This window comes from Rana temporaria, chromosome 5 (assembly GCF_905171775.1).
Source record: "Rana temporaria chromosome 5, aRanTem1.1, whole genome shotgun sequence".
In the NCBI taxonomy this organism is placed as follows: Eukaryota; Metazoa; Chordata; class Amphibia; order Anura; family Ranidae; genus Rana; species Rana temporaria.
The window spans coordinates 354988249-355015945 of NC_053493.1; the positions used below are offsets into that span (position 1 = coordinate 354988249).

Here is a 27697-nt window from a genome sequence, read left to right on the forward strand (position 1 = left end):
GCCAAATTTGAGGCTTCAAACAAAGATATAAAACTATTTTTTTTTTGAAGAATCAACAAGTGGGACACAATCATGAAGTGGAACGAAATTTATTGGATATTTCAAACTTTAACAAATAAAAAAACTGAAAAATTGGGCGTGCAAAATTATTCAGCCCCTTTACTTTCAGTGCAGCAAACTCTCTTCAGAAGTTCAGTGAGGATCTCTGAATGATCCAATGTTGACCTAAATGACTGATAAATAAAATCCACCTGTGTGTAATCAAGTCTCCATATAAATGCACCTGCACTGTGATAGTCTCAGAGGTCAGTTTAAAGCGCAGAGAGCATCATGAAGAACAAGGAACACACCAGGCAGGTCCAAGCTTTAAACATCCCAAGGAGCACTGTGCAAGCGATAATATTGAAATGGGAGTATCAGACCACTGCAAATCTAGGAAGACCTGGTCGTCCCTTTAAACTTTCAGCTCATACAAGAAGACTGATCAGAGATGCAGCCAAGAGGCCCATGATCACTCTGGATGAACTGCAGAGACCTACAGCTGAGGTGGGAGACTCTGTCCATAGGACAACAATCAGTCGTATACTGCACAAATCTGGCCTTTATGCAAGAGTGGCAAGAAGAAAGCCATTTCTTAAAGATATCCATAAAAAGTGTCGTTTAAAGTTTGCCACAAGCCACCTGGGAGACACAAACATGTGGAAGAAGGTGCTCTGGTCAGATGAAACCAAAATCGAACTTTTTGGCAACAATGCAAAACGTTATGTTTGGCGTAAAAGCAACACAGCTCATCACCTTGAACACACCATCCCCACTGTCAAACATGGTGGTGGCAGCATCATGGTTTGGGCCTGCTTTTCTTCAGCAGGGACAGGGAAGATGGTTAAAATTGATGGGAAGATGGATGGAGCCAAATACAGGACCATTCTGGAAGAAAACCTGATGGAGTCTGCAAAAGACCTAAGACTGGGTTTGAGATTTGTCTTCCAAAAAGACAATGATCCAAAACATAAAGCAAAATCTACAATGGAATGGTTCACAAATAAACAGATCCAGGTGTTAGAATGGCCAAGTCAAAGTCCAGACCTGAATCCAATCGAGAATCTGTGGAAAGAACTGAAAACTGCTGTTCAAACGCTCTCCATCCAACCTCACTGAGCTCGAGCGGTTTTGCAAGGAGGAATGGGCAAAATCTCTCGATGTGCAAAACTGATAGAGACATACCCCAAGCGACTTACAGCTGTAATCGCAGCAAAAGGTGGCGCTACAAAGTATTAACTTAAAGCGGGGGTTCACCCTTAGAGGGCACTTTTTCCCCTTAGATTCCTGCTCGTTTTCTCTAGGGGAATCGGCTATTTGTTTTAAAATATGTGCAGTACTTACCCGTTTACGAGATGCATCCTCTCCGTCGCTTCCGGGTATGGGCTGCGGGAATGGGCGTTCCTTCTTGATTGACAGGCTTCCGAGAGGCTTCCGACGGTCGCATCCATCGCGTCACGATTTTCCGAAAGAAGCCGAACGTCGGTGCGCAGGCGCAGTATAGAGCCGCACCGACGTTCGGCTTCTTTCGGCAACGAGTGACGCGATGGATGCAACCGTCGGAAGCCTCTCGGAAGACTGTCAATCAAGAAGGAACGCCCGCTCCCGAAGACCCATACCCGGAGCGACGGAAGAAGATGCATCTCGAAAACGGGTAAGTACGGATCATATTTTAATACAAATAGCCGATTCCCCTAGACCGAACGAGCAGGAATCGAAGGGGAGAAAAAAAAAAAAAATTATAAATGGGTGAACTCCCGCTTTAAGGGGGCTGAATAATTTTGCACGCCCAATTTTTCAGTTTTTTATTTGTTAAAAAAAAGTTTGAAATATCCAATAAATTTCGTTCACTTCATGATTGTGTCCCACTTGTTGATTCTTCAAAAAAAAAAAAAAAAAAAAAAAATTACAGTTTTATATCTTTATGTTTGAAGCCTGAAATGTGGCAAAAGGTTGCAAAGTTCAAGGGGGCCAAATACTTTCGCAAGGCACTGTATTTGATCAGCACAGCATGGCCACAGTTCCACTTTATTGCAGGTTATGCGTCTCCAGTGTCATGAACACTAATAGCCAGGGAACACCGCAATAGAAAAAACACCAGTCATCTCTTAACTGATTATGGAGCCCTGCAAGAGGCAATTAGGTGAAGTTCAGTCATTTATACCAACTGATCAGATTTCAGAATACAGCAACAGACATATCTGGGAAAGAAGAAACCGATTGCGATTGCCATCAGTTGGCTGAGTAACTAAATGCTGCACATTGCTCTTTTCCCTATCCGAAACCCTGTATAGAGAATGGCATACACCTCACAGTACAAAGATCAAAGAATAATTATTACTTTATGACACGCCGCAATCTGCAGTGCTGAGCAATTATGTTGGGAACCAATACAACATAAATCCAGGATTAACGTAACCCAACTTCAATGTAACTGGCCTCATAGTGATGCGAAGATTAGGAATTTACTAAAAAAGGAAAAAGCATTCAATTTGATAGGAGATGAAGTACGAGCACTAAAATTGGCTGCACCCAACTCAAATCTCTTCCATTCCCTTCACGTATCTATTTACCGACATATCAGTATGGATGGGACACCACTTCTCCAACTTCATCTTAACCAAAGAAAAATAAACTTACACTAATCTGCCTGAACAGTCATCCTGCCCGAGGGTCCCTGTGGCAAGAACAGCGATTAGCGCTTTGTTGAAAAAGATCTTTACTTCAGTCAAAGATAAAAAAAACAAGTTTATGTGGATTAAGTAACATGAGTGTACACGGCTTTAAAGGTGTATGGATACATTTGTAGCCGGAGGGCATCTGGTACTGAGTGTCACTGGACACCTTAATGTAACACACTGCAACCATAGAAATACTGTGTGTAGTCCTTCGGGGAACAGAGGCGCTCCAATTATCACCTTGCATTCACTTGGCTGCTATATTCACTTCCTCCCTATGACTGCTGGATCCATTTTCCAAAAAATCCAGGATCTCAGTGTGCGAAGAGTCCCTGCAGTTTAGCAGCTGCTTTATCGTGTGTGTGCGTGCGTTCTGCAGCCAAATACCAGTTTTCAAATTGCTGATGTGTAGGACCATCCGCCGCTCACCTTCCCCGATCTAGGGACTATAGCGGGAGGGGTTGTTTCCACGGCCAGTCATGTCAAAAACTAGGGTTGTCCCGATACCAGCGATACCGAGTACTTGTACTTGGGGAAAATGCTCCGATGCGTCACCCGATACCCAACTGTCCCTGTACCCAACTGTCCCTGTATCCTTCTCCAGTTCCCCCATCCGTGCTGCACTCCCCCCCCCAATGCAGCTTCTGTCCTCATCCGTTATTCTGATCTCCCCCTCCGTGCTCGGTGTCACCCTCCCCCCCCCCCCCATCAGGATGGAGATCGGAGGTAGGGCACTTTTAACCCCCCCCCCCCCCACTAGTGGCGTCAAAGCACCGCCATAACAGTGGTAAAGCTTTGCTAATATTAGTGGCACTTTACCGCCAATGCCCGCACCGCCCCAGTGTGAAAGGGGTCCAACTTTACTGCCAGATGAAATAGCGGCAGGGGGGGGCATCGTATGAGACGGCTTACACAGACTCCAGAGTTGACAGGCGGGGGTTGGGAGAGGAGAGCTGTGGGACGACGGAGGCACGCAAACTGACCACAGGATCATGGATCAGCAGCCATCAATACTGTGGTCGGCACACTAAGGGGGGGACGTAGGATCAACCAGGTATATTACAACATAGAAAGGGACAAATGAATATGTACACAAGGATTATGCGATTTAACATGCTTTTTTTTCTAGGGTTACAACCTCTTTAACCACTTGCTTACTGGGCACATATACCCCCCTCCTGCCCAGGTGAAATTTCAGCTTTCGGCACTGCATCGCTTTAACCAACAATTGCGCGGTCGTGCGACGTGGCTCCCAAACAAAATTGACGTCCTTTTTTCCCCACAAGTAGAGCTTTCTTTTGGTGGTATTTGATCGCCTGTGCGGTTTTTATTTTTTGCGCTATAAACAAAGAAGTGAGACAATTTTGAAAAAAATACAATATTTTTTACTTCTTGCTATAATAAATATCCCAATTTAAAAAAAAAAAAACATTTTTTTTTCTCAGTTTAGGCCGATACGTATTCTTCTACATATTTTTGGTAAAAAAAAAAAAAAAAAAAAAAAATCGCAATAAGCGACTGGTTTGCGCAAAAGTTATAGCGCTTACAAAATAGGGGACAGAATTATTTTTTTTTTATTATTTTTTTTTACTAGAAATGGCGGCGATCTGCGATTTTTAATGGGACTGCGACGTTATGGCGGACACATCGGACACATTTTTGGCGCCATTCACATTTATACTGCGATCAGTGCTATAAATATGCACTAATTACAGTATAAATGTGACTGGCATTGAAGGGGTTAACACTAGGGGGTGAGGAAGGGGTTAAATGTATCCCTGCTTAGTGTTCTAACTGTAGGTGGAGGGGGGGGTGACTGGGGGGGGTGACCGATCTGTGTCTCTATGTACAAGAGACACAGATCGGTCTCCTCTCCAGAGACAGCACCGCTGTCTCTGTGTAAAACGGCAATGAGAGATGATCTCATATGTTTACATATGAGATCCTCTCTCATTGGCCGCACAGATCGCCTCGCGAACGGCCACTCTGATTGGCCGTTCGCGGCGATCTGTAATTGGCTGTGTCCGAGGGACACGGCCAACACAGATTTTCCCCGCAGCGCGCTCTGGAGCGCGCGCGGGGAACGCCCAAAGGGGCGGCCGTCAATTGACGGCAGTTTGGAAATTGGGATCCGCACTGTAGCCGTCAATTGACGGCAGGCGGATCCCAAGTGGTTAAAAAGGTGACCATTAACAGATAAAAATTCAGCCAGTTCCACAGGGGCCAGACAAATGTTGTGTGCAACTGTCCCTCTGACAGAAGTCAACCATTAGATCAACATCTGTCGAACAGACGACAAGTTGAAAATACTTAATAAAATGAACAAAACGCAGCGCTAATGAAAGGATAGTGCACACACCACTATACAAAGTAAGTGGGATGTGTCCAGTAAGTGATGTAGATATGTGCAAACAAATAGTACAAGTGATAGATATATATATATATATAAATAAAATAAAAATAAATAGATAGAGGTAGACCAATATGTGTTTTTCTCTGGCCGATGCCGATATTTCGAAATTGCGGCGGCCGATATATGATGCCGATTTGTTTTTGGGCCGATATGTTAGGTCGATTAAAAAAATTCCCCTTCATCTCATAAAGTCTAACAGTTGTACCCCTTTCACACTGGGGTGTTTTTCAGGCACTTTTGGGCTAAAAATAGCACCTGTAAAGTGCAAAACGGCTCCCCTGCAGTCTGTGTGAACTCCTGAGTGCTTTCACACTAAGGAGGTGCGCTTGCAGGACGTTAAAAGTCCTGCAAGCAGCATCTTTGGAGCGGTGTATTCTGCTCCTCCACCACTCCTGCCCATTAAAATGAACGGGCACCGCTGCCGAAGCGCCTGCAAAGCGATTCTGCAGCGGTGCTACACGGGCGCATTTAACCTCTTCATCGGCCGATAGCTGGGTAATAAGTGCCCCGCTAGCAGCCGAATAGCGCCTGCCCGCTCCAATGTGAAAGCAGCGGAGTTCTGCGAAAAAAAAAAATAATAATTTAAAGTCAGCAGCTACAAATACTGCAGCTGCCGACTTTTAATGGTCACTTACCTGTCCTGGGCGCGATGTCGGCACCCGAAGCCGATCCCTCCCTTATATATTTAATTTTTCCCCCAAAAATTGCATTTGAAAGACCGCTGCGCAAATACTGCGTGACATAAAATATTGCAAGAACCGCTATTTTGTTCCCTAGGGTCTCTGCTAAATATATATCTCCCAATCTAATGTTTGGGGGTTCTAAGTGATTTTCTAGCAGAAAATACAGGATTTTTACTTGTAAGCAACAAGTGTCAGAAAAGATTGTCTTTAAATGGTTAAACTGAAAACTTCTACATGGGGAGTTCAGTTCATTGATAAGTAGCAACATTGTATTCTTTTCTCAAACTTGTCAGGCTGCCCAGAGACCACGGGAAACTTCAGGCAACTTGCAAATGACTTCCGTATCATAGAAGCCAATGCAAGTCGCGCTGAAGTAAATCATTTTTTTTTTTTTTTAAACAATCGGCCGATGCCGATTAATTAAGAAGTGCCCAATTATATATATATATATATATATATATATATATATATATATATATATATATATATATATATATATATACATACACACACACACACACACACACACACACATACACACACACATATATATACACACACACATCATAAACATGAATGAATAATAGTGATAAACAGTCAAATTCTTAAAAATGACACACAAGTCCATATAAAAGTATTCTAAGGTGTTTCAGTGTGGATAAAAAAAAAAATTCATGAAAAATTCCAGTGCTTTAGTGCATGTAATCAGTAGCAGTAATCCAAGGGTGATGTACAATACAGTTCATACAACACACGGCCCAGTGAATGATCCAAAAGTAATGCCAAGGTGTAGTCACAGGTGCTCCCCTACGGTAATGTACGCTCACCTCAGAGCGTGAGACCTTGGAACTAAGGCTGGCCATACATTATACAATTTTCTTGTACAATTTTCCTTTAGATTTACCAAAACCATATAATAGGACGGGGATAAGCAATTAGCGGACCTCCAGCTGTTGCCAAACTACAAGTCCCATCATGCCTCTGCCTCTGGGTGTCATGCTTGATGCTATCAGAGTCTCCCTATGCCTCATGGGACTTGTAGTTTGGCAACATCTGGAGGTCCGCTAATTGCTTATCCCTGTAATAGGAGGTCAAACCTAAACACTTTTAATTTGTATGCATTCAGGCAGGCCCTTGTATTACATAGTTGAAGGTAAATCTAAAGAAAATTGAATGGTGTATGGCCAGCTTTAGCTTGGTCTGTGCACGCTTATGAACCATACCTGGGTTCTAATGGATAATCCTGGGTTCCTGGTTCCTTGGCAGGCAGCTCCAGATCATAGAATATATAAGAAAAAAACCTGGATGGTGCAAGTAACATTTTAACAATATTTTTATTTAAATAAAAAGAGAGATCCCTTGCCGGGTACTCACATACTGCAGGTGCGACAGTGCACCACTCTATAACAGGCTTGTAGATGTACAGATTGGGATATGGTAAACGGGCCTTACACAGATTCTCCTGCCGTCTCCCCCTGGAAAGTCTGTGTGGGGCTGAGAGGACCGTTTACCATATCCCGATCTGTACATCTTGCTACAAGCCTGTTATAGAGTGGTGCACTGTCGCACCTGCAGTATGTGAGTACCCCGGCAAGGGATCTCTTTTTATTTAAATAAAAATATTGTTAAAATGTTACTTGCACCATCCAGGTTTTTTTCTTATATCTTCTATGATCTGGAGCTGCCTGCCAAGGAACCAGGAACCCGGGATTATCCATTAGAACCCAGGTGTGGTTCATAAGTGTGCACAGACCAAGCTTAGTTGCAAGGTCGCACGCTCTAAGGTGAGCGTCCATTACCATAAGAGAGCACCTGTGTGACTACACCTTGGCATTACTTTTTGATCACTCACTGGGCCGTGTGTTGTATGAACTGTATTATACTTCCTTGGATTGCTGCTACTGATTGCATACACTAAAGCACTGTGAAATTTAATTCATTTTTTATCCACACTGAAACACCTTCGAATACTTTTATATGGACTTGTGTCATTTTTAAGGATTGGACTATTTACCACTATTATTTAATATGCATGTTTATGCACCTTGGTGTGATGCGATTTCTTTAATCATGCGATTTTTTCATGCAATTTATATTTTTTGTAATCTTTTATATATATTCACTTCACTTGTACCATTTGTTTGCACATATCTACATCACTCACTGTACACATATCCCTCTTACTTTGTATAGTGGTGTGTGCACCATCATATCATGCGTTTTGTTCATTTTATTTAGTCTTTGGCACGATTTATGAGACGTGTTTCACGCTAGCAGCTTTATTTCTATACCTTAGCTGATAGGAGTGGTGGCTCGCAGGATTGTTGCATTTTTATTTTATAGCTGCAAACACTTGGCTGATGATTAGTGTATTGCGAAAGCACCTACGCCGGTTGTCAGAATACATACAAAGTCCCAGTGGGGAGATTCTTCCATCCACCTTGTTTGCGCGGATAGAGGATTGTTTGCCGCCCCCCCCCAATCCCGCACAGCCTGCAGATTAGAAGAAGAAGAAAAAAAAGAAACACACACACACACACACACACACACACACCTATGTAGTCAGCGTTAGACTACCCTGCCAGACAGCAAAGTATAGTCTCTAATCCCCTGCTGCAGCAGCACATCTAGGAAGGACATGGTCCCAGCAGTGCAGGAGGAGTTTCAAGCCTGGAATTCGTTTATCACTTGCAAAACTCAGATCGTGTATGACAAACTTAAACATATGGCCAAATCTAGCTGTGCCTGCCCCTTCTCTTGCCCAGCATTCCAGGGAGTGGAGACTGACAGTGATTGCTCTTACAGCTGACTGAGAATTGAGTGATCAGCAGTCATGTGATGGCTCATTTCTCAAACTTCAGGCCAGCGGGGGACAGCTGCAGCATCAGACTGATGCTGCAGCATGGAGCAAGTATGCAAGTTTATCTACCCCAAACTTCTCCTTTAAAGTAAAACAAAAATAAAAAAAATAATGGTAAAACAGGACAAAAATCGAGAGGGTGAATCTTTGCTGTCTGGGGGCACAGACAGCAAAAAAAAAAAAAAAAAAACCCACACACGGCATGCGTTTAGTTCTACTCTTAGACCCCTTTCACACTGGTGTGGTTTTCATGCGTTTTAGCACTGAACTAGCCTCTGCTAGATGCCAGAGAAACTCCCATTCACCGAGCTGTGTCTTTTCAAACCTATGAAAAGTCCTGCAGGCAGCATCTTTGAGGCGGGTTGGGAGTGCTGTATTTAGCGCTCCCTAAACACCCTGCCCATTGCAAAGTGCCGAAAAACTGGGACTTAAGGGGTTTTCCACACATTTAAGTTCATTTAAAGTCAGCAGATACAAAAAGTGTAGCTGCTGGCTTTTAATAAACTGACACTTACCTGCTCCACGTTCCAGCGACGCGCCAGCCGGGGCCCCGCTCCTCTCCCCCCCTCCCCGGCCGGCGTCTTCATTGTCACTGTGGGCACCCGGCCGTGACAGCTTTCGGCTTCACGGCTGGGCACCCACTGCGCATGCGCGAGCGGCCCGGCGCTGTTTGATTGGACATGCGATCGCCTAGGACCTGTCACGTGTCCTAGGCGATCGCCTACAGGGAGGGGCTGCCAAAAGGCGATATGACGTATCGCCTTTGCAGCCCCTCGGCGGAAGGAGGAAGTGGGACAGGAAGTCCCCTTCTCCTGAAGCCCCCACTCCCCCCCCAAAAAAATTATATGCCAAATGTGGCATGTAAGGGGGCGAGGAGTGGGTTAAGCGGAGGTCAATTTTTAGGGTGGAACTCCTCTTTAACTTTTGACAAAAACCGCCCGCTATCGGCTGAAAAACACTGCTAAAGCACAGCGGCGCATTAGCGCTAACAGCCAGTATTTGATAGCGTCATCACCCCAATTTTTCTTCATGGCAGTACCCATACCAATCCAAATGGGACCCCAGCCCAACAGAAATATTCCATCTGGAAATCTTCAAGCACCTCCTCCAAGTCCATCGGAGCACCTCCAACAGTGCTTGCCGGTCCGAGTTGGGTAGATTTGCCTTACTTCTCGCAGTACAGAAGAGGGCGCTATCATACTGGGACCACCTACAAAACAGCAGTCCCAACTCATACCACCATAAAGCCTTACTGGTCAGTAAGGACCAGTCCAAACCGTGTGGCCTGCAACAACTCATCAACACCTTGTCAATCCGAAACTCTCGACAATGCGGAATGACAAAATCTCAAATAAAAAAACATAATGAATAACTCCAAAGAAAAACATGTTGGAGAATGGAGATACGAAATAACAAACTCCAAAAAACTAACTGTTTACCAGTAACTGCAGAGAATACAAACTGGCCCCGTACCTGGAGGTGCTACAAGACCCCAAAGACAGACAGACAATGAGCCTGTACAGACTGAGCGCCCACAGCCTGGAAATGTAATTAGGATGGCACAGACAGACCTACAAGCCCAGGGAGAGTAGACTGTGCCAGAAATGTGATCAGGGGGTCCCGGAGGATGAGAGAGAGATCTTTGATTTGTGAAGGGGACGGCAAGGATGGAATGTGGAGTTAGGTAGAGAGACACAGTGAAAGCAGATCAGAAGTGTCATCTGAACCAATGACACTGAAAGACACTTACAGCAGTCTATAGGATTGTGTGCTGAGCATTTCTAGACATCCCGGAGCTCCTCCATTGAATTCATACCAAGTTCCATCAAATCTCTCAACTATCCGAGATAGAGATAGAGATAGAGATAGAGGTGGAGGGCATAATAAATAATGATGATGATGATGATGATGATGATGATGAGAGAAAACACAGGAAGAAGTGATTCATGTACACAGAGAACAGAAGGAGGCAAATAAGGGGTTAGGTAGTAGTTACATGGAGCTACACCCGCCAAGGCATGCCTTGTACAGAATGGTTTCAGGGAAATTAATGAGTTTAGCGTTACATTAATATGCCAGTCAAAGCAAATAAAAGAACGAGAACACAATCTGCTGACAGAAGGTAAACTGACGCCTCCTGTCTAGGAGTGGCTCAAAGAAAGAACATTGTTCTAGTTTATAATGACTGTTTATACAGAATTTACAGACTTAACTGTGTGTGTGCGTGTGTATGTATGTATGTATCTCGATTCTGTACTTGAACAAATATGCTGCAGAAATCTCCCTCCACCGAATCTGGCTGCGTTCACTTTAACCACTTAAGACCCGGACCATTATGGCGTTGTCCGGCTGAATCCAGATCGTACGACCTTGCAACCTCGAACACAAGAAGCATAGCCCGATCGCCCAAATAGTAGGACAATGAATGGTAGGACAATGAATGGTAGACAGGGTCCACAGCACCCAGGCGGCCTCCCACCCAGGTACTAACCAGGCCTGACCCTGGGTAGCTACCGAGATCAGACGAGAGCAGGCACATTCAGGGAGGTGTGGCCGTAGGTCCGCGCAAGTCCAGCGACTCAGGGCTGACTGGACCCCCCAGGTGCCCTCACAACCTGTGAGGCTGGCATCCGTCGTAAACACCGACCACTGGAAGGAAGAAACAACTTCCGGACCGAAGAGTCGGGGGATCTCCATCACCAACTCAGATAGACTGACTAGGTGGCGCACCTGAATCTGATGATTTCAGAGACAAGAGATTTTTACCACCTGGACAGTATTGCCCCTGGAAAGCCCGAGTGTGGAACTGGGCATATAGTACCGCCTCGAAGAAGGCTACCCACAGGCCCCGGACTTGCATGTACCTGGAGAAAATACCGATAGCGTGATGCCAATACCTTCACCGCAGACTGAAGAGTCTGCAATTTCTCCAGGGGAAGAAGGACCTTCGCCACTGAGGAGTCCGGATCGACCCTAGATACTCCACCGTAGAGTCGGAACCAGGACCGGCTCCAAATGTTTAGCACCCACCCAAATATTCGGAGGGTCTGAATGGCTATAAACACATCCACTAGGTCTGAGACAGAAGCTGCTCTCAGAAGAAGGTCATCCAAGTAGCCCACGAGGCAGGGAAAGGTAAAATTACCCCGCAGCTTAGCAAGTCCCACACTGCCCAAGGCAGACTGACAAGCCGGGAGAGGAAGATACGAGGAAAGAACTCTGTTCTGTGGATAGGAGTAAACCCTATCTAATACTCCGAAGAGACCACCTCGCAGACCCACTGGTCAGAGAGCAGGGAGGTTCACTGAATTGAGCAGGGAGGGAAGGCTACATACATTATCGGGATTTGGGTGCTGGCCTGATCGGCTTACGCACCCAGGGACGGCTTAGTTCCCCAGCTGAGCCTGTCGGCCTGGGAGGGTTGCCCTTTAATAATACATACACATAGTGTGCATGTATATTAATGTAGGTGTATGCACACATGGCTTTGGAGGGTGGGAGGAAACCGGAGTACAAAAGCCCTCAGCGGCTTTGCTCATTCCGCATCTTAGAAATTATCAAAGAAGGGCACAGAAGGAAAAAAACCTACACAGAGCGGTCCGATTTGTGTGATCCAAAAAAGACAGAGCCCTCGGCGGAAACCCGCTGCCACCACCAGCATGTTGGGGAAAGACCAGATACTGACTCCAAATATTAAAGACATTTACATAGTGTGTATGCAATAGATGCAAGTGTATGCACACCTGTCTTTACAAAAAAAAAAAATGACGCTCCTAGGGCCCTATTCATGGCATCTTACCCACTTGCTGCGCTGACCAGGGGTACCCAGGGGACTCACCTCAGGAGGAGACTGCCCAGCGCTGTCGACCGCTCTCAGCACACGGCGTGTGGAGAGGAAAAGAACCGTGAAGGAACTGTGCAGAGTCTGCAGGGACCTGTGTGCGCCGTAGAATACAGCACTAGGGGTCAGGACTGCACAAAGATGGCCGCCGAGCATTCAAAACGCGACCACAGGAAAATGACCGACCGCAATGTAAGCCGCGCATGGCGCGGCTACGACAAAATGGCCGCCAATGGGCGTTTTCAATGCAATTGAAAACCTCCCGAAAAATTTTGCCAGCGCTGGCCAAATGGCGGCAAAAGGCCGCATTTAGAAAAGGAAGAGCCTCCTAGAGCTTTAACAGTGAAAACCCCCACAGGAAAGTACCCAGTACAAACAATAAAAAATGCCAGATAACACAGCCCCCTTATGTCTGGAGGGACCGCCCCCTGGGCGGGGCTGTTCAACTCTTAATGTAACATGTATTTAATTATCTAACATGTTTCTGCCTAGTCCTCTCTTGTAAACAGGGAACATAACCCACTTGTCAAGATTTAAGGAGCTGTGTCTGTCCATGGACAAGAGAAAAATGGTTTCTCAGGTGTGAATGGAATGCAGCCTTCAGGAAATCTGATATGAGAGGCATACATTGCTGATCATCTGCCAAGGCCAGTTTTCTGGCTGTCATGCAGATGCTTAGGCTTCAATACCTCCCTGACCTGTGCCAAGTACAGATACAAGGGTTCTCTGACTTTTCTCAATCATTCAAGTGCACGACAAGGAAATACTGAGGCCAGAAACAGCCAGGACACTAGCATTTTCAGAAGGCTCACAGTTCTACCAAAACACTGCCGTCCCTGGAAACACTGGCAGTGGGGTTTTCTGCCTATGTGTGCATGAAAACACAAGCTTAAAATGCCCCTAGGAACATCTGAACATCCATCCAGTGTGCATGCGATTAAAAGACAAGCTGTCACCAGAAGGGAAAGGTGATCATTACACAAGAGTGGAAGAGATGTTTTGTGTACAAAGAACCGGCCATATCCAACCATACACAGCTAGGGACAGAACCGTCCAGCAATTAGCAGGTGTGCAATTAGCACATACCTCTACTCACAAGTAAAGGCGGCCATACAGGGTTCGAATTTTGAAATCATTTTCTTTCGAAAATCGTATCAAAGAATTATCGTACGAATTTCGCAACATTAGTGGGCTGCAGCAACAGCCGATTTTCGTGCAGCAAACACATTTGAGAAATCAAACATGTTGGAAATTTTTGGAAAAACAAACGATTTTCTGATCAATGATGGGAGAATCGTGCGAGAAAAGTAATAGAAAAAAAAAAAATGCGCATGTGCAAGAAAAGAATATTCCCGGAGAGAAAAGAATATTACCGGCAACATGAAGGTTTGGTCGGCTATATTTCGAAAATCAATGATCACCAAAAAAAAAAAAAAAACGAACTTTCGAATTTTAAAAAGAAAATTTGTTCGAAATTCGACCGTGTATGGCCTGCTTAATATTTCTAGTACAACACATAATCCCAGATTCCATGCAGGTTCTACAAGCTGAAACCATCCTCGAAACTACAGTGCCTTGAAAAAGTATTCATACCCCCTTGAAATTTTCCACATTTTGTCATGTTACAGCCAAAAATATGAATGTATTTATTATGATTTTATGAGATAGACCAAACACAAAGCGACACAGAATTGTAAACTGGAAGGACAACGATAAATGGTTTTCCAAATAAATATCTGCCAAGTGTGGCGTGCATTTGTATCCAGCCCTCTTTAATAAATAGAGTCCACCTGTGTGCAATTTAATTACAGTATAAATACAGCTGTTCTGTGAAGCCCTCAGGAGGAATGTTAGAGCACAAAAAGAGGGGAGAGGGGGTACTCACTTTTGTGAGATACTTCCGTTGTGGTGTTAAAAAATCTTGCTTGCTGCATTTTTGGTCAGAGAAAAAAAAAAAAAAAAAAAGGAAAAGAACACCTTTACGCACTTCCCCATTGACATGCAATGAAAACACAGCAAGAACGCATCAATAACGCACCTTCCATTTTTGATGCAGTTGCGGTAAAATCGTGTGCATTTTTGGCACCTTTTTTCTTTATCGTCAAAAAACACAATTTTTGAGCCGCGTACATGTCGATGCATCTCAACCCATGCTTTGGGGGGGGGGTTGACAAAAAAATTGGGCCAACCGCTCACACACCACACATGGACGTAGCTGTCTCTGGAAGTGCGCCCTGCCTGAACCAACAATCAGTGTCTGGTGGGGCCAACTCAAAAAAAAATTGTTTTTTTTTAGCAGGCACTTATGGTGGCCATACATGTGAAAACAATCAATCAATCCACACAGGACTTCGATCGGCACAATAACTTTTGGCCCCATTATGTTGGATTTTACTCCAGGACTGACTGATCAGATCTGATGACAGCAATAGTTTTCTAGAAAACTGAGATCCTTCAATAGAATGGTCCTATTGAATGATCAGATCTTTACATACATCATGGGTGCTCAACCTGTGGCCCTCCAGCTGTTGCGGAACTACAAGTCCCATGAGGCATTGCAAGGCTAATCGTTACAAGCATGACTCCCCCAAAGGCAGAGGCATGATGGGACTTGTAGTTCAGTGACAGCTGGAGGACTACGACATACATGATAGGCAGAACACTGGGAGGAGGCTCGTGTAGCGATGTGTTGTTCGGGTGCAGAATTTGGGTCCTGGCAGGCTGCCAATATGCACGGTGCTCTGCAGCTGTCTGCTTGTTGGGGAATTCCCCGCAGACATCTGATTGCGGCTTCCTGAGATCAGGGCGCAGACATACGTCAGGACACTGCAAGGTCTCTGGGTTGGAGGTATAAAACAGATTGTCCAGATATTGTGTCATTCTGTGCCCCCTGAAAATACCGATCTGCTGGCTGCCACCCTGCTCCTCCAATTTCACTACTTTCTATGTCTGTGTCCTGCAGAAAGTGTTTAATCTAGGTCAGGACACCATATTTGGTGAATGTCTTTAAAAGTGCAAAACTCCAGATCAGCATGACAGCAGACGTATTTTCTCAGCTGTTAAAGGGGCAGCGATTGCAAAGTTTGGTATATACATTGGGATAACAGTCTTGACCCATCTAAACATTTTTCAGCGATTTACTAAAGAGGAGGCGAGTATATTTCACTAAACTTACCTGTCATTGATGAATTGATACACTTTTAGGAGTATTAAAAAAAAAAAATCCCATAATAAAGATAAAGAGCAAGATAATACTGCATGATGGTCACTAATTGGGGCTGATCATGGCAAACTCAAAATAGGGAACGTGCCTCTTTATGCCCTCTTCTCCCAGTACTGCTTTTGGAACTTTTGGGAGGGGGGCAGGGGTCTAGAGAGAAGGTACCCGATTCTGACCACCACCGGAAGTCCCCCCTCCAACGCCACAGCAACCAACCCCATCCCTCCTCGTGCAACCTTCTGGGACACATCATAGATCCCAAAAGGCAGTTGGATCATTCTCAGAAAGCCACCAAGCTTTCACATGCGCAGTGGGAAGGCAAGCGCTGTGAAGCCGGAAGGATTTACCACTGGCTTTCAACAGTAAACATGCCAGCGCCAGGGACATTAAAGACCAGCATAGGCGAGGGCAGCACTGGTGGTAGAGGCAAGAAGATTTAGACTAACACAGCAGCCACCAACACACACAAAAAAAAAGTAAAAAAAAAAAAAAAAAAAAAAAAACACACACACCACACACACTTGTCTCTCCCCCCCCCCCCCCCAAAGAACAGAAATTAATTCGACCAGGGCTCAACAAAATCCAGGCACCCAGTCGCAATTGCGACAAGAAATCGGCCGTCGCAGGCCCGCCGCGATCGCGCAGCGGGGGAGGTGGGGGCGCACTGAGGCTCCTGTGTCTCCGTGCGCCCCCACAGTCACGCGATCGCAGCGGCCGGTAATTGAGCCCGCGGCTTTGCAGCCTTGTGAAGGCACAAGCTTCCTTCTGTGACCTGGTGGTGGCTGTTGGCATTACAAGTAATACAGCAGCTCTAATGTGTTTTTTTACTGTTTTCACTGCCATCTCCTTCCCTCTAATTAGAACCCCCAAACATTATATATTTTTTTATTCCAACACCCTAGAGAATAAAATGGCGATCGTTACAATACTTTGTCACACCGTATTTGCGCAGCGGTCTTACAAGCACACTTTTTTGGGGAAAAAATACACTTTTTAAAATTAAAATAATATGTTACGCCGAGTAAATTGATACCCAAAATTGCGTCCGCTCGTGGAATACAGACAAACTTTTACCCTTTAAAATCTCCATAGGCAACGTTTAAAAAATTCTACAAGTTGCATATATACCGTTTACATATGCGGGCGCTACTCACGTATGTGTTCGCTCCTGCGCGCAAGCTTGGCGGGACAGGGCGCGTTTTCGATCTTCTAACTTTTTTAGCTGGCTCCTAGATTCCAAGCAAATTTGTCAAACCCTGAATTAGACCCCCTATTGGAGAGATTTGCCCTCTCCATTTGTCCTGGTTTACCATTATCACCAGATGTAAAAGAAAATACCAAATTTGGGTTGTCCCCAGAATAGTAAGAGGGAAAATCTTTCAATGGGGACACTAGCTCTGGTTATTCCCTCACATTACCTTATTTCCTCTCACTTTCTGTTTGGCGATGGGACAGGAAGTAAAGGGAAATCTCCCCAACGGGACACATACAGGTCTGCCTGTCAGTTTTGTCGGCGGACCTGAATGGCCACTCCATGCAATCCTATGGAGCGTCGGAGACATGTCCGCTGACATCCGACCCGATCCGCCAAAATCAGACGTATGGCGATACATCCCCATCCGTCCACGGCGGATCGGATGAGATGTGACGAAAACAGACATTTTGTCCATTTTCATCAGATCTCTCCAGACAGTATCGCTGCACAAGCCCCTCCCCGCTCAGTGAGGGGAGAGGGACTTGTCATCCGCCGGCTCAGCGGAGAGATCTCCCGCTGAGCTGGCAGACTCTGTAGCGACGGGGTCTGTGCGCATTAATTCTTGTGGTTTCCCTGCAGCTGCAATTTTGGAAAAGGCATGGGAACCTTTGTCTGCAATTTTCATTCGTACAACAGCCCGTTCTAATGAAAGGGCTGTTGTGCCCACACCGCAGTAGGGTGAACCTAGCCTTACTCTATCCAAAATGAAGTTTTTGCCTTCTGCTTTAAAGACCAACTCAACTTTTGTAGGAAAAATAAATAAAAAATCTAGCATATACAACTGCCACGCAAGTCATTGTAATTAGGAGGTTATTAAAGTGGTTGTATACCCAAATTTGACATAATATAATAAGGTAGGTAAAAATGTAATATCTCCTAAACTTGTATGGTTTAGGATATTCCCTTTTCTTGCAGCCACTGATGTCAGCAGTGCATGGAGCAATGCCCAGCTGAAGAAACCTCCTGCGCGCATGCGACGTCACCACAGCTCCGGGCACTCATAGCGCCAGAGCCGCAAACCCAGAAAACACGCAGAGGGCAAGATGTCAGTTGCCTCTGCGTGGGGGGCTCCCTTCTGAGGCAAGTATTTTCAGCCCCCCCCCCTTACTGTGCGGGTTTACAACCGCTTTAAAAAATTACCTTTCATTTACAATCTGCAGTGCTGGTATGTTCTGTAAAATGCAATATGGCACAGCCGTTTTCCATGTGCCCTTGTGTTGATCTGCAGCTCAATGGAGATAATGTGAATGAGCCCCAACAGTAAACATTTCCTAAATATCCAACCCTTTTGCATCCACATGTACACTACCCGCTGCCAGAGTGGTACTAACATTCATGGAAGTATGTGCCCAGGGACAAATATTCAAAATGCAGACTGCTTGCATTACAGGCATTGGGCTAGATTCAGGTAGGGGCACGCATTGTTACGGCGGAACAGCGTATCGTATTTACGCTACGCCGCCGTAAGTTAGAGAGGCAAGTGCTGTATTCACAAAGCACTAGCCTTCTACGATACGGTGGCATAGCGTAAATGGGGCCGGCGTAAGCGTGCGTAATTCAAATGAGGGTGAGGGGGCGTGTTTTATGTTAATTCTTGGTGACCCGACGTGATTGCCGTTTTTCCCGAACGGCGCATGCGCCATCCGTGGAATTTCCCAGTGTGCATTGCTCCATAGTATGCCGCAAGGACGTCATTGGTTTCGACATGAGCGTAAATTACGTCCAGCCCTATTCGCAAACAACGTAAAAAATTCAAAATTTGATGCGGCAACGACGTCCATACTTAACATTGCGTACTCCTCGTAATAGAAGGAGCAACCTTACTCCGAAAAAGCCTAACATAAACGACATAAAAAAATAGCGCCGGGCGTACGTAAATTTGTGAATCGGCGTATCTAGGTCATTTGCATATTCTACGCCAAAAACTACGGAAGCTCCACCTAGCGGCCAGCGTAAATAAGCCCCCTAAGATACGACGGTGTAGGAGACTTACGCCAGTCGCACCTCAGGCTAATGTCGGCGTATCTTGCTTTCTGAATACAGAAAGAAGATACGCCGGCGCAGCTTTGAATTTACGCAGCGTATCTATAGATACGCCGGCGTAAATCAATGCTGAATCTAGCCCATTTTCTTTTCCTTCCACACAAAAAAACATAGTGGATGGAGGAATCCCCCCCCCCCCCATGACACTATATTCTGACAGCGACTGCAACCACTGAATGGCAACAATTTTCCAGCAAGTCCCTTCCACAGAAGTCAAACTATCAGCTTCTATTGATGAGGGAATGCCACCCACAGATCATAACTTGGCTGATCCCTGATCATCAGTCTATGGCCAGCTCAGGGCTTGGCTCACACCTATGCGTGACGGCAACATGCTGCTCTTTAGAAGACACGCATCAGCGAACGCACGCGCCACAACACCACGCGGTTCAGTGCAGGACGATTTTACGTAGGAGTTGATTTCCCTGCATTTCTCTTTACAATAGGCCATCTTAAATACGACTTGTGGGAATGCACAAAAAAAAAAAAAAAAAAATGCAGACCGCCCTCACTCTAAGTAGGTATGTATAATGTGGAAGACACACTGCCTCGTCAAGGCACCTCTGTATGGTGGGGTCCCTAACTAAAGGCTCCTGTATTGAAACTGTACCTTCCCCCCACGTTGTAAAGCGATGCGCAAATTGTTGGCACTATATAAATCCTGTATATTATAGATAAAATAATTCTCTTTATCAATCCATTTCTCTTAAAAAAAAAAAAAAAAACACACCCACATTCAGTCTTTCCAACCAAAGTCCCATCACAATAACAAACAGATATGTCTTCCCTGCCGTCAAGCTACGTATAACGATGGTAGAATCCATTGCTGGGCATAATGGGAGGAAAGCAGAGAGCCATCCCATGGACACCCAACAGTCCATTAAAAAGCCAATGAAAGCTCCATAAAGGTTGGGGAGTCTTTCCAACCAACTTATCACTAAACTAGATTTGGTCAATTTTCCCACCAGCCTGCCATCTACTATGTAGATTTCAGTGAACGAGAATATGGGGTAGATTTACTAAAACTGGTGCACTCAGAATCTGGGGCAGCTATGCATGATATGTAAAGCAATGGTGAATTTGCGCTTCCCCAAAAAGGGTGTACTTATAAATAAACCACAAAATCAAGGTGATAATAAAGGATTAAAATTGGGTTAAGCAGGGCAACACCTACTAATTAACCTCAACCTATTCGGTGGTTAAAAATGTTTACAACATCTGAGAATTGCCAACTCTTTTGTGTTTCCCAGTGGATATATTGTTTTAGTTTGCCCACTATATTCATTTTGCTGTTCTATATGTTCACTTAATAATAATTAATAATTTTTTTGGGGGGGGTTGCGCTATATTTTACACTTTTTATCAGCTATGCATGATAGCCAATCAGCTTCTAACTTAAAGGGGTGGTTCACCCTAAAAACGACTTTTTTTTATTACACTGCCCCCCCCCACATTACAATACGATTAAGGCCATTTTTTTTTTATGCTGTACATACCTTTGTACAGCATATTCACCCGTGGCATCCGGCTTGCGAGTCCCGCGGGAGTGGGCGTTCCTAACATGTCTGTGATTGACGTTTTGACCAAAAACGAGCTCCCCCCCGTCGCGTAAGCCGCGTCACGATTGGCGAAAGGAGCCGAACGGCGATGCGCATGCGCAGTATAGCGCCGACTCGCGGTTTGGCTTTCGCCAACCGTGACGCGGCTTACGCGACGGGGGGAGCTTGTTTTTGGTCAAACGTCAATCACAGACATGTTTGGAACGCCCACTCCCGCGGGACTCGCAAGCCGGATGCCACGGGTGAACAAAGGTATGTACAGCATAAAAAAAAAATTAATAGCCTTAATCGTATTGTAATGTGGGGGGGCAGTGTAATAAAAAAAAGTCGTTTTTAGGGTGAACCACCCCTTTAAGCTGACAATAAAACCGGATTGGTTCCCTTGCAGAGTTGCACCAGATTTTGCGCTCTCCAGTTTTATTAAATAACCCCCTCTGTGTCAAGCAGTCATGAGGATAGCAGGTGGTGTTGAACCCTTGTCTGTGGAGATGTGACCGACGACCACCGCTTAATCTTCTCCTTGATAGAGTACCTAAGAGGTTGGATTACTCATACAGTATTTTGATTATATCCCTTCTACGAGTCTTATATTCCCCACGGGCCGGCATGTCTGCACGTTTTTCCCACCATTGTTTTATCATCTCGAGGGATTCCAACAGATGGTTGATACCAATGACTGTTTATAAGGCCTCATGCAAACTGGACGTTTTTACAGCTGCTGTTTTAGGCATTTTTTCTGTAGCCAAAAAACTCCCCAGCATGTTCTCCTATGTTGTTATCAGTTTTTGGCAAGGGCGTTTTCTGTCTGGAAAAAAACCCAGACCTAGTGTGTCTTGAGTACTATAGTTTTTCGGCTGTAAAAACGCTCGAACACTGAAAAAAAGAAAAAAAACATGGCTATTCTGTTTATCAGTGGTTGAGCCATAAGCTTTTGTTAGCAAAGCTAGAAAAGCAACAGCGAAAAAAATGCCCAAAAAAAAGCTACTTCAAAAACGCTAAAAACTTTCCAGCTTTCTACAGCCGACGCTACTGGCTTTTTTACAAGTCCAGTGTGCATTAGACCGAAGTGTCAATTTACATGTGCATGAGAGATTCGAGGTCCTGATGAAGTGGATCCATTCACGAAACGTGTCGACCCACAATGTATAAACTGGGAGGACCTACATGCTACAAATCCGCCATCTCCTTAAAGGGTAAATTCACCTTTACAGAAAAATCTGTAAGGGGAACTTACACAGAACCCTCTCCTCATCCACCCACTGGACCTGGCGATCACCCGCACTGACATTGGAGCCACTTCAGTGGTCCAGGGCCTAGAAATGCCCTGCAGCTCAATCTCCTAAACGTACCTCGTATGGGAGCAGTCTCATTGGTCGACACCTTCACATGGGCGGCGCCGACCAACCAGAACCCAGGTAGCCCCTCCTTTCACCGCAGGCAAAGAGGAGAGAAAGCCATGGGCATTTCAAATCTCCAGACTGTTAAAGTGGCGATACAATCTGTCAAAAACGGGAGATCACCCAACTCCAGGTTAGCGGGACCAGGCGAGATAAGGGGCTCCAATGTAAGTTCACTTACAGATCTTCTGTAACAGTGAACTTACATTGTAAACGGGAAACAAGTGGTAGACTTGACTTGATGTCAATTGTTGCGTTTTTTAACCAGATAAAGACATGTTGAACTTTTTAAAAGCGTTGGAGGGTTAAAGTCCCATCACACTGTCTTGCCCTCTGAAATATTTCCTTTAGGAAGGAGACCCTCCAATGGTAACGATGCAGTACCATGCCCATGCATTTATTATAGACGTGTACAACAATGGCAGTAATTCGGCAGAATCCATTGTTGGGAGTTCTATAAAGGAAGTGGAGAGCCAACCAACCTATGGCCATCATAAGAGTGAACCATGAACACCCAATGGTCAACCACAACCAGCGTTCGAATGCAAGCTAGCCAATCTTGTCAACATACCACCTTGATTGGGCTGGCTGTGTTTTCATTTAAAAGTTGGTTGGTAAAACTCAGTTTTTATGGAGCTTTGACCAACTTTTAAATACACACAAAAGTAGTCAAGGTGTAAATACACACAAAAGTAGTCAAGGTGTAAATACACACAAAAGTAGTCAAGGTGTAAATACACACAAAAGTAGTCAAGGTGTAAATACACACAAAAGTAGTCAAGGTGTAAATACACACAAAAGTAGTCAAGGTGTAAATACACACAAAAGTAGTCAAGGTGTAAATACACACAAAAGTAGTCAAGGTGTAAATACACACAAAAGTAGTCAAGGTGTAAATACACACAAAAGTAGTCAAGGTGTAAATACACACAAAAGTAGTCAAGGTGTAAATACACACAAAAGTAGTCAAGGTGTAAATACACACAAAAGTAGTCAAGGTGTAAATACACACAAAAGTAGTCAAGGTGTAAATACACACAAAAGTAGTCAAGGTGTAAATACACACAAAAGTAGTCAAGGTGTAAATACACACAAAAGTAGTCAAGGTGTAAATACACACAAAAGTAGTCAAGGTGTAAATACACACAAAAGTAGTCAAGGTGTAAATACACACAAAAGTAGTCAAGGTGTAAATACACACAAAAGTAGTCAAGGTGTAAATACACACAAAAGTAGTCAAGGTGTAAATACACACAAAAGTAGTCAAGGTGTAAATACACACAAAAGTAGTCAAGGTGTAAATACACACAAAAGTAGTCAAGGTGTAAATACACACAAAAGTAGTCAAGGTGTAAATACACACAAAAGTAGTCAAGGTGTAAATACACACAAAAGTAGTCAAGGTGTAAATACACACAAAGTAGTCAAGGTGTAAATACACACAAAGTAGTCAAGGTGTAAATACACACAAAGTAGTCAAGGTGTAAATACACACAAAGTAGTCAAGGTGTAAATACACACAAAGTAGTCAAGGTGTAAATACACACAAAGTAGTCAAGGTGTTGTTCCCATGACTGGCTAGCTTTTGCAATGGAACTTCGGTTGAGGTTGACCACTGGGTGTCCATGGCTGACTCCTATGCCGGTTGTAGGTAGGATGACTCTCCAATTCCTTTCCATCACACCCAGCGATGGATTCTAACAAATTGCCACCATTGATGTACGTATCTAGATGGCAGGAAATGTATCCGATATTGCGATGGGAAGTTGGTTGGCTCAAAGGTTTTTATAGAACTTCCCATCAAAATACCAAACTGATAGGTGAATTTCCTGCCACCTTGCTCCATTGCAAAAAGTAGCCAACGTGCCATCTTGACTCCTTTGGTTCATGGTTGGCAACTTTCAGTAAATTTACAAACACTTTGTAAAATTCATAATTGTTGCATCTGTCCATGAATGTGCGTTAGACACGCAGCCTATATGTCCGCAATGGACATTCAAGGACAGATTTTACAAACTGTTCATAAATTTACTGAAAGTTGGCAACCCTGCTTTGGTTAGGTTCACATTCAAATGTTGGTCAGAGTTCCATAAAGACCATTAAGTCTTTCCAACCACAATAAACAGATTAGGTCAAAATTCCTGCCACCCTGTTGTCTAGCTACGCACATTGATGGCAATAATTTGATGGAATCTATCGGTTGTGATGAGAAGGAAGCAGAGAGCAATCGTGCCTACGACTAGTCATGGACACCCAATGGTCAACCTCAACCAACATTTTATTGCAAACGCTAGCCAATCACGGCAACGATACCTTGACTCCTTAGTTCAGACTCACAATTAGAAAGTTGGTCAAAGTTCCAAAAAGACTATCGAGTCTTTCCAACCAACTTCCATACACAATGGACAGATTCAGTCAAATCCCCACCACCCTGCCATCTCAGCTATATACATCAATGTCAGGGGCGGACTGACAACTCATGGGGCCCCTGGGCAATAGAAGATTATGGGGCCCCCGGCAATAGCAGATTATGGGGCCACACATTATACACTGAAAAAGGTACTGGAGAGGCAGGGCTGATATAATCTTGGGATTTTTTTTTTTTTTAAACACAGATTTTTACATACTGTCCCTGGTTTTACTGACCCTGATGGGGCCCCCTAGTGGCATGGGGCTCTCGGGCAGTGCCCAAATGGCCAGTCTGCCCCTGATCGATAAGGCTGCAACCAACGATTATTTTCATAATCGATTAGTTGGGCGATTATTGTTTCGATTAATCGGATAATAGCCTTGAAATTTTTTTTTGCATTTTTACATTTTTTTTGGCCCAATTTGTTGTTGGGCAGATTACAAAACACAAATTGCCGCAAAAACACATTACATGCTTTTCTGCAGCTTCTCCATTGAAGTATATTGAACCAAAAAAAAAAAAAAAAGATAAAATAGCACCGTTTTGCGTTTAAAAGTCCTTGCCCTTTCCAAATACGCAGCAGCTGAAAAAAATCATGGATGTGAACATGTCCCAAGGGAAAACATGTAAATGAACTGTAGTGCGTTTCTGCAAAAAGCACCAAAAAACAGAGGTGTGACCCCGGCCTGAGATGTTTAGCAACATAATGGGGTTAAAAAAAAACAAAAATAAGTACAAAAAGAGCAAATAATCGCTACTGTAAGGGGTTCATTTTTTTACTGTGGGACAGTGAAAGTAATATTTACAGTAGCGATTTTCTTTTTTGTACTATAAAGGGCCAATTTTAGTTTTTTTAACCCCATTATTTTACTGGCCGATCAATCGATTATGAAAATTGTAATCGATTAATTTCATAATCGATTAGTTGTCAATCGATTAGTTGTTTCGGCCCTACTGATCGATGTCAATAATTTTGCCGAATCCAACATTGGACGTGATGGGAAGGAGGAAGATAGCCATCCCACCTACGAGCAGCCACGGAAACCCATGGGTCAACCTTAACCAATGTCCTATTGCAAAAGCTAGCCAATCCTGGCAACGTACTACCTTGATGGTCATGTTTCCAATTAAAAGCTGGTCAAAGTTCCTTAGAATCCGTTGGGTCTTTCCAACAAACTTCCCACCGCAACAACAAACAGATTTGGTAAACCGGGCCACCCAGTCATCTAGCGACATACAATGGCGGTTATTTGGCGGAATCCATTGTTGAGTGCATTGGGAAGCAATTGGAGAGAGTCATCCCGCTTACGCCCAACATGGATAGAGGCCACCCAATGTTCTTACCGAAAAGACTGCGTTTTGCATTCCGAAGGGAATGGGGGTGAGCCTGGCCAGAGCGACCACCTTGAGCCCGCCACCCCCTTCCACCACGCGGATGACGGCGCCCAGTCGTTGGCTGCTCTCGATCTTGGCCAGCACCCAGTGGGTGAGCAGTTTCTTGCACAGTAGGTGGGCGATGAAGGTGCCGATGAGGACCCCGATGATGACCAGTCCGATGCCCAGCACCAGGCCATACAGGTAGCCGGCAGCCACGTTGAGGATGATGTAGCCCCACACACAGGGCAGGGACACCAGGATGAAGCCCACAATGAAGAGCAGCACTCCCACCACACTGTCCAGGCTCTCCACCCATAACAGAAGGTCCTTCAGGTAGTGCCGGGCCAGCGCTAAGGAGGCGCAGCACACGGCGCTCAGCGCACACAACAGCACCAGGCTCCGGCACCAGCACAACCCTCCCCCGGGACAGCTCCACCAATCACCCGGCGGCGGGCTCGGCGTGTGGTGGTCCTCCCCGGGCTCCGGGTCCAGCAGGCTGTCAGAGAGCTCCCTACCGCCACCGTTCATCCAGCGGCCCAAAGTCTGGCGGCCGAGGAACTGCAGCGCGGAGCCCGTCATGGCGCGTCACGCGGCCGCCCGTAGCGATCTCCCGGCCAGTCCCCGGTGAGGAGGCATCGCGCACAGGGGAAGGCTGAATGGCTGCAGACGGCGCGTCCCTGCCAGCGCTTTTCTCTCCGGGGCACTGCGCTGCGACTGTGCTGTCTACGTCACAGGGAAGCGCCCGCCCACTACACGTATACCATTGGCTGCGGGAGGCGAAACAAGAAAACAACCGCCAGAATTCCACGCCTACTTTTCTTTCTGACTGTAGAGAAGGGGGCGTGGTCAGGCTGGCCAGCGAAGCGTTTGTGAAGCGAGGAGAGACACACCCCCCTTGGTACAGTTCCGCCCTTTATAAAAGTTGTGCTCGCGAGACCACGCCCCTTGGTCCGGGGCTCCTGTGGCACGGAGATTCTGTGTCTGTACGGAGTAGACCGAGATAAAAGTCCCGGCAATGTAACAATAGCACACCGGGTGCATTTTAATCACTTCTCACCCACACACTTTCCTACATGTAAAAATCATCATTTTTTTTTGCTAGAAAATTACTTAGAAAAATAAAATGGAACTGTCCCTAAGCCCTGCTTCACACCAGTGCAGTTTTGTACTTTAGCGCCGCTTCAAAGCATTGCGATTTAATGTGCGGCTTGCTGATATCTGTGCAAATTCATTTAACCACTTAAGACCCGGACCTTTATGCAGGTAAAGGACCTGGCCAGTTTTTGTGATTCGGCACTGCGTCGCTTTAACAGACAATTGCGCGGTCGTGCGACGTGGCTCCCAAACAAAATTGGCGTCCTTTTTTCCCCATAAATATAGCTTTATTTTGGTGGTATTTGATCAACCTCTGCGGTTTTTATTTTTTTGCGCTATAAACAAAAAATAGAGCGACAATTTTGAAAAAAAAACAATATTTTTTACTTTTTGCTATAATAAATATCCCCCAAAAATATATATACATTTTTTTCCCCTCAGTTTAGGCCGATACGTATTCCTCTACACATTTTTGGTAAAAAAAATCGCAATAAGCGTATATCGATTGGTTTGCACAAAATTTATAGCGTTTACAAAATAGGAGATAGTTTTATTGCATTTTTATTATTATTATTTTTTTTTTACTGCTAATTTTTCGTGACTGTGACATTATGGCGGACACATCGGACAATTTTGACACATTTTTGGGACCATTGTCATTTTCACAGCAAAAAATGCTATAAAAATGCATTGGGGTAGATTCAGTAAGCAATTGCGTCTGCGTATCCATTGATACGCAGCGCAATTGCTTAGTTGCGCCGGCATATCGACTTTTCTGTATTCAGGAAGCTCGATACGCCGACTGCAGCCTAAGATATGACTGGCAT

The 27697-nt window shown here is 44.9% G+C and overlaps 1 protein-coding gene across 1 annotated transcript in view; it reads right to left on the bottom strand.

Annotated features, from left to right (window-relative positions):
• TMEM64 (transmembrane protein 64) overlaps positions 1–26594 on the bottom strand; it is a 37485-nt gene extending 10891 nt beyond the window's left edge. The window contains exon 1 of the mRNA XM_040354610.1: positions 25743–26594. Within this exon, the coding sequence (XP_040210544.1) occupies positions 25743–26354 (612 nt within the window). The 5' untranslated portion in view covers positions 26355–26594. The remainder of the gene's footprint in view (positions 1–25742) is intronic.
• Positions 26595–27697: the final 1103 nt, after the last annotated feature.